Source organism: Chiloscyllium plagiosum, unplaced genomic scaffold (assembly GCF_037043375.1).
Source record: "Chiloscyllium plagiosum isolate Xiang-an unplaced genomic scaffold, Cpla_swu_hap1 HiC_scaffold_53X, whole genome shotgun sequence".
Taxonomy (NCBI): Eukaryota; Metazoa; Chordata; class Chondrichthyes; order Orectolobiformes; family Hemiscylliidae; genus Chiloscyllium; species Chiloscyllium plagiosum.
The window spans coordinates 27,985,471-27,993,692 of record NW_028270191.1 but is presented as its reverse complement, the minus strand read 5'-3'; the positions used below and the strand labels follow the sequence as shown (position 1 = coordinate 27,993,692).

Here is an 8,222-nt window from a genome sequence, read left to right as displayed (position 1 = left end):
CCTCAGCACTGACCCTCCCTCAGCACTGACCCTCCCACAGCGCTGACCCTCCCACAGCACTGACCCTCCCTCAGCACTGACCCTCCCTCAGCACTGACCCTCCCACAGCGCTGACCCTCCCACAGCACTGACCCTCCCTCAGCACTGACCCTCCCTCAGCACTGACCCTCCCACAGCACTGACCGTCCCTCAGCGCTGACCCTCCCACAGCACTGACCCTCCCACAGCACTGACCCTCCCACAGCACTGACCCTCCCTCAGCACTGACCCTCCCACAGCACTGACCCTCCCTCAGCGCCCACTCCCTCAGCACTGACCCTCCCACAGCACCCGCTCCCTCAGAACTGACCCTCCCACAGCACCCGCTCCCTCAGCACTGACCCTCCCTCAGCACCCGCTCCCTCAGCACTGACCCTCCCTCAGCACCCGCTCCCTCAGAACTGACCCTCCCTCAGCACTGACCCTCCCTCAGCACCCGCTCCCTCAGCACTGACCCTCCCTCAGCACCCACTCCCTCAGCACTGACCCTCCCACAGCACCCACTCCCTCAGCACTGACCCTCCCTCAGCACCCACTCCCTCAGCACTGACCCTCCCACAGCACCAGCTCCCTCAGCACTGACCCTCCCTCAGCACCCGCTCTCTCAGCACTGACCCTCCCTCAGCACCCACTCCCTCAGCACTGACCCTCCCACAGCACCCACTCCCTCAGCACTGACCCTCCCTCAGCACCCACTCCCTCAGCACTGACCCTCCCACAGCACCCACTCCCTCAGCACTGACCCTCCCACAGCACCCACTCCCTCAGCACTGACCCTCCCTCAGCACTGACCGTCCCTCAGCGCTGACCCTCCCACAGCACTGACCCTCCCTCAGCACTGACCGTCCCTCAGCACTGACCGTCCCTCAGCACTGACCCTCCCTCAGCACTGACCGTCCCTCAGCGCTGACCCTCCCACAGCACTGACCCTCCCTCAGCACTGACCCTCCCTCAGCACTGACCCTCCCACAGCACTGACCCTCCCTCAGCACTGACCCTCCCCCAGCACCGACCCTCCCACAGCACCCACTCCCTCAGCACTGACCCTCCCACAGCACCCACTCCCTCAGCACTGACCCTCCCTCAGCACTGACCCTCCCTCAGCACTGACCGTCCCTCAGCACTGACCGTCCCTCAGCACTGACCCTCCCTCAGCACTGACCGTCCCTCAGCGCTGACCCTCCCACAGCACTGACCCTCCCTCAGCACTGACCCTCCCTCAGCACTGACCGTCCCTCAGCACTGACCCTCCCACAGCACCCACTCCCTCAGCACTGACCCTCCCACAGCACTGACCCTCCCACAGCGTCCTCTCCCTCAGCACTGACCCTCGGGAGGGGTTTTGGAGGGAAATTGTGAGTGTGTTCCAGGGTGGAACGGGCACTAATGAGGATATGTCACCCACAGGGTGAGGCTGGTGGAGAGGGGAGCACCCCACAGTCTCCCTCTGATCGAGTCAGGAAAGGTGAGTACCTCGTGGTTACTACGCACACCATCTCCAGTGACTTCCTGGACTGTCCGACACTTTGTTCCCTCTCTCTCTCTCTCTGTCTCTGTCTCTCTCTCTCTGACTCCTCTCCATCTCTGTCTCTGTCTGTCTGTCTCGCTCTCTGTCTCTGTCTCTCTCTCTCTCTCTCAGTCCCTCTCCCTCTCTGTCTCTCTCTCTCTCTGTCTCCTTCTCTCTGTCTCTCTCAGTCCCTCTCTCTCTCTGTTTCTCTCTCTCTGTCTCCTTCTCTCTGTCTCTCTCTCTCTCTGTCTCTCTCTCTCTGTCACCTCTCTCTCTCTCTCTTTGTCTCTGTTCTCTGTCTCTGTCCCTGTGTGCTCTAACTCTCTCTCTCTCTGCGCTGTAACTCTCTCTCTCTGTCTCTGTCTCTCTCTTTCTCTCTGTCTCTCTCTCTGTCTCTCTCTCTCTCTCAGTCCCTCTCACTCTCTGTCTCTCTCTCTGTCTCCTTCTCTCTCTCTCTCTCTGCGCTGTAACTCTCTGTCTCTGTCCCCTCCCAATGTCCCAACAGATGCTCCCGGGAGTGCGAGTGATTATCGTGAATCCTGAGACCAGGGGACCCCTGGGAGACTCTCACCTTGGTGAGGTGAGTGATTCCCTCTGCCTGGACCGGGGTGTAAAGGGGAGGGGGGGATTTGGCAGAGATGGTGCAGGGTGTTGGCGACTGAACGCGTTGACTGAACGAAATCAGCGCCCAATTCCCAGTCCCCGTGCCTAACTCAAGTCAGAGATTCGGCCCATCCCTTGGCACTACGGGGACAATTTAGCACGGCCAATCCCACCCTAACCCGCACATCCCTGGGCACTACGGGACAATTTAGCACGGCCAATCCCACCCTAACCCGCACATCCCTGGGCACTACGGGACAATTTAGCACGGCCAATCCCACCCTAACCTGTACATCCCTGGGCACTACGAGGACAATTTAGCACGGCCAATCCACTCTAACCTGCACATCCCTGGGCACTATGGGACAATTTAGCACGGCCAATCCCACCCTAACCCGCACATCCCTGGGCACTACGGGGACAATTTAGCACGGCCAATCCCACCCTAACCTGCACATCCCTGGGCACTACGGGGACAATTTAGCACGGCCAATCCCACCCTAACCTGCACATCCCTGAGCACTACGGGACAATTTAGCACGGCCAATCCACCCTAACCCGCACATCCCTGGGCACTACGGGACAATTTAGCACGGCCAATCCCACCCTAACCTGCACATCCCTGGGCACTACGGGGACAATTTAGCACGGCCAATCCCACTCTAACCTGCACATCCACGGACACTACGGGGACAATTTAGCACGGCCAATCCCACCCTAACCTGCACATCTCTGGGCACTACCGGACAATTTAGCACGGCCAATCCCACCCTAACCTGCACATCCCTGGGCACTACGGGGACAATTTAGCACGGCCAATCCCACCCTAACCTGCACATCCCTGGGCACTACGGGACAATTTAGCACGGCCAATCCCACCCTAACCCACACATCCCTGGGCACTACGGGACAATTTAGCACGCCCAATCCCACCCTAACCTGCACATCCCTGGGTACTATGGGACAATTTAGCACGGCCAATCCCACCCTAACCTGCACATCCCTGGGCATTACGGGGACAATTTAGCACGGCCAATCCACCCTAACCCGCACATCCCTGGGCACTACGGGGACAATTTAGCACGGCCAATCCCACCCTAACCTGCACATCCCTGGACACTACGGGACAATTTAGCACGGCAAATCCCACCCTAACCTGCACATCCCTGGGCACTACGGGACAATTTAGCACGGCCAATCCCACCCTAACCTGCACATCCCTGGGCACTACGGGACAATTTAGCACGGACAATCCCACCCTAACCTGCACATCCCTGGGCACTACGGGACAATTTAGCATGGCCAATCCACCCTAACCTACACATCCCTGGGCACTACGGGACAATTTAGCACGGCCAATCCACCCTTACCTGCACATCCCTGGGCACTGTGGGACAATTTAACACGGCCAATCCCACTCTAACCTGCACATCCCTGGGCACTACAGGACAATTTAGCACGGCCAATCCCACCCTAACCTGCACATCCCTGGGCACTACGGGGACAATTTAGCACGGCCAATCCCACCATAATCTGCACATCCCTGGGCACTACGGGACAATTTAGCACGGCCAATCCCACCCTAACCTGCACATCCCTGGGCACTACGGGGACAATTTAGCACGGCCAATCCCACCCTAACGTGCACATCCCTGGGTACTACGGGACAATTTAGCACGGCCAATCCCACCCTAACCTGTACATCCCTGGGCACTATGGGACAATTTAGCACGGCCAATCCCACCCTAACCTGCACATCCCTGAGCACTACGGGACAATTTAGCACGGCCAATCCCACCCTAACCTGTACATCCCTGGGCACTACGGGACAATTTAGCACGGCCAATCCCACCCTAACCTGCACATCCCTGAGCACTTTGGGACAATTTAGCACGGCCAATCCCACCCTAACCTGCACATCCCTGAGCACTACGGGACAATTTAGCACGGCCAATCCCACCCTAACCTGCACATCCCTGGGCACTACAGGGACAATTTAGCACGGCGAATCCCACCCTAACCCGCACATCCCTGGGCACTACGGGACAATTTAGCAATGTCAATCCCACCCTAACCCGCACATCCCTGGGCACTACGGGACAATTTAGCACGGCCAATCCACCCTAACCTGCACATCCCTGGGCACTACGGGACAATTTAGCACGGCCAATCCCACCCTAACCTGCACATGACTGGGCACTACGGGGACAATTTAGCACAGCCAATCCCACCCTAACCTGCACATCCCTGGGCACTACGGGGACAATTTAGCACGGCCAATCCCACCCTAACCTGCACATACCTGGGCACTATGGGACAATTTAGCACGGCCAATCCCACCCTAACCTGCACATACCTGGGCACTATGGGACAATTTAGCACGGCCAATCCCACCCTAACCTGCACATCCCTGGACACTACGGCGGACAATTTAGCACGGCCAATCCCACCCTAACCTGCACATCCCTGGGCACTACAGGGACAATTTTGCACAGCCAATCCCACCCTAACCTGCACATCCCTGGGCACTACGGGGACAATTTAGCACGGCCAATCCACCCTAACCTGCACATCCCTGGGCACTATGGGACAATTTAGCACGGCCAAACCCACCATAACCTGCACATCCCTGGGCACTATGGGACAATTTAGCACGGCCAAACCCACCCTAACCCGCACATCCCTGGGCACTACGGGACAATTTAGCACGGGGCCAATCCCACCCTAACCTGCACATCCCTGGACACTATGGGACAATTTAGCACGGCCAATCCCACCCTAACCTGCACATCCCTGGACACTATGGGACAATTTAGCACGGCCAATCCCACCATAACCTGCACATCCCTGGGCACTATGGGACAATTTAGCACGGCCAAACCCACCCTAACCCGCACATCCCTGGGCACTACGGGACAATTTAGCACGGGGCCAATCCCACCCTAACCTGCACATCCCTGGGCACTATGGGACAATTTAGCACGGCCAAACCCACCATAACCTGCACATCCCTGGGCACTATGGGACAATTTAGCACGGCCAAACCCACCCTAACCCGCACATCCCTGGGCACTACGGCGACAATTTAGCACGGCCAATCCCACCCTAACCCGCACATCCCTGGGCACTACGGGGACAATTTAGCACGGGGCCAATCCCACCCTAACCTGCACATCCCTGGACACTATGGGACAATTTAGCACGGCCAATCCACCCTAACCTGCACATCCCTGGGCACTACGGGGACAATTTAGCACGGCCAATCCCACCCTAACCTGCACATCCCTGGGCACTATGGGACAATTTAGCACGGCCAATCCCACCCTAACCTGCACCCGGGGGAGTGGAGAATGTGCAAACTCCACACCCACAGGCTGCTGCCCTCGGCTCGAATCGTACCCAGGTTTGCCGAGCGGAGATTTTCGGGATAGGTCCCAGCCGGCACATGGAAAGCCCCTCAATGTGTGCCGCCCATCAGGTAACCCTTCAGACCTGGCGCTCGGGGAGTGTGTCCGAGAAGGTGGGATTGGTGGGCGGCTGGGTTTGGGAGCTGGGCGCGATGTAGTTCTCCCGCCCCCTCTCTGATGCCCACCGGCCGCACCCTCAATGAGCGGCCGGCCCCACTGTGTGCTCTTGTCATCCCAGCTGACGTGATTGCTCCGCCAAAGAGATCCTGGCTTGATAGATCATTTAGTGGAAGATGAACAGGTCCCCTTCCAGGCCTGCCTGCAGGCCTGGCTGCAAATTTTTAGTTTCGGGAAAAAATAAATCAAACGTGTATGTTAGCTCAGTTGCGTGTGCTCACCCCCAGTCCTGTGAGCGGCGGGCCCACTTCCTGCGACTACCCAGGACAGATGTCAGAGGTAGTTTCTTTACTCAGAGAGTAGTCGGGGTGTGGAAGGAACGGTCTGCAGCAGCAGTAGACTGCCCTTCACCAGTCAGGGCACTGAGCATCGACGTTGGGACGTTATGTCGCAGTTATCCAGGGCGTTGGTGAGGCCGCACTCGGAGTATTGGGTTCGGGTTCAGTCACCTCGCCACAGGAAGGATGTTATTAAACTGGAAACGGGGGGGGTGGGGGAGGGGGGGGGGGGAGAAATGTACAGGGGTATTGCCTGGACCCGAGGGTCTGAGTTACCGGGAGAGGTTGGACAAGTGAGGGCTGTTTCCTTTAGAGACTGAGGAGGGGGGTGGGGGGGACCTTACAGAGGTGTGTAAGATGGCGAGGGGGGTGGACAGGGTGATGGCACTCAGTCTTTTTCCCCCAGGGTTGGGGGGAATCGAGGACTGGAGGGGCATCAGGTGAGAGGGGGGAAGGGAACCCGAGGGGGGAGCAGTTTTACCCCAGAGGGTGGTGCGTGTGTGGAACGAGCTGCCGAGGGAAGTGGTTGGGGTGGGGGGGGGGGGACATTAACAACATTTAAAAGGCACCTGGACAAATACACAGACAGGGCAGGGTATGGGGCAAGTGCAGGGAGATGGGGGTTAGCGCGGACGGAATTGGAACACAGATTCTTACCGTAGAGGGGCAAGTCAGGCGGGAACCACTCCCCGAATCATCGAGGGTCTCATGAACCGAGCCAAGGAACAAAGCTGGACTGGGAGGGCTGGCCACTCCCTGTGCCGCTGCTAAACCAGGCCGTTTCCGCACCCCCTCGGCACCTCTGCCTTTACAACCCCTCTCCCAAAGACCAAATGACCTTGTTAGGGTGGCCGCATCGATCACACCACCATCTTCTCGCTTCCAGAACAGTGAGTGTGTGACGAAGGGGGGGGAAGTGTAGATTGTCTCTCAACAACCCCGCTCCCCGCCAAAATCTGTTGTAAAGGGGCGGTTAAGTGACATGAACACAGCACAGTCCAGGCCCTTCGACCCTCGAGGTTATGCTGAGCTTCTATCCCACTCTAAGATCAGACTGACCTCCATATCCTTCATTGTGCCATCATCCATGGGCCTACCCAGGAGTCGCTTAAATGTCCCTCATGTCTCTGAGTCTACTCCCCCCCCCCCCCTGCTGATAGTGCATTCCACCCCCCCCCCCCCACTCTCTGTGTAATGAACCTCCCTCTGACATCTCCCCGAAACCTCCCTCCAATCACCTTCAAATGATGTCCCCTCCTGATGGCCATTCCCTCCCTGGGGGTAGGTCTCTGCCTGTCCACTCTATCGGTGCCGCCCACCATCTTGTCCACCTCTATCAAGACACCTCCCCCATCCTTCTTCAGTCCAGTGTGGAAAGCCCTAGCTCCCTCAACCTCTCCCCATCAGACCTGCCCTCCCCAGTCCGGGCAGCGTCCTGGTCAACCCCCTCTCTGCCCCCTCTCTGAAGCTTCCACGTCCTTCCTGCGATGAGGCGCCCAGAACCGAAGACGATATTCCAAGTGGGGTCTCACCAGGGCTCTTGTTAGAGCTGCGGCAAAACCTCGCGGCTCTTCGACTCAATCGTCCCCCCCCCCGCTCATGGAAGCCAACACACCGTACGCCATCTTGACAACCCTTGGGCAGCAACCTTGAGGGATCTCTGGACGTGGACCCCAAGGTCCCTCTGTGCCTCCACAGTGCCAAGAATCCTGCCTTTAACCCCGTGATCTGCCTGCCTTCCCCCACTCGACAATTAACAAGTGACCATTTGCTCATCTAACTCCCAACAGTGAACAACTTCACAGAATTAATATCAAACTGAGCAGCTACTCTCTAACTGCTGCCTGCTCCCTTTGTTGAACTAAATTCGCAGAACACAGATCCCACTGAGGGTCACAGAGACGTGCAGCACGGAAACAGGCCCTTCGGCCCGGCCCGGCCGTGCTGACCCAGATATCCCTGACCTAACCCAGTCCCCGTTCCCCAGCACTCGGCCCATCTCCCTCTAAACCCCTTCCTGTTCCTGTCCCCCATCCAGGTGCCTTTTAAATGCTGTCATTGTACCAGCCCCTACCACTTCCCTCGGCCCACATCCGTACCACCCTCTGGGGGAAAACTGCTCCCCCCTCAGGTTCCCTTCCCCCCTCTCACCTTAAACCGATGCCCCTCTAGACCTCGATTGCCCCCAACCCTGGGGGGAAAAGACTGAGT

The 8,222-nt window shown here is 58.2% G+C and overlaps 1 protein-coding gene across 1 annotated transcript in view; it reads left to right on the top strand.

Annotated features, from left to right (window-relative positions):
• LOC148134717 (disco-interacting protein 2 homolog B-A-like) overlaps positions 1-8,222 on the top strand; it is a gene marked incomplete at its 5' end in the record, with an annotated part of 50,552 nt that overhangs the window by 8,866 nt on the left and 33,464 nt on the right. Inside the window, 2 exons of the mRNA XM_087985507.1 lie at positions 1,447-1,504; positions 2,052-2,126. Of these exons, the coding sequence (XP_087841633.1) occupies positions 1,447-1,504; positions 2,052-2,126 (133 nt within the window). The remainder of the gene's footprint in view (positions 1-1,446; positions 1,505-2,051; positions 2,127-8,222) is intronic.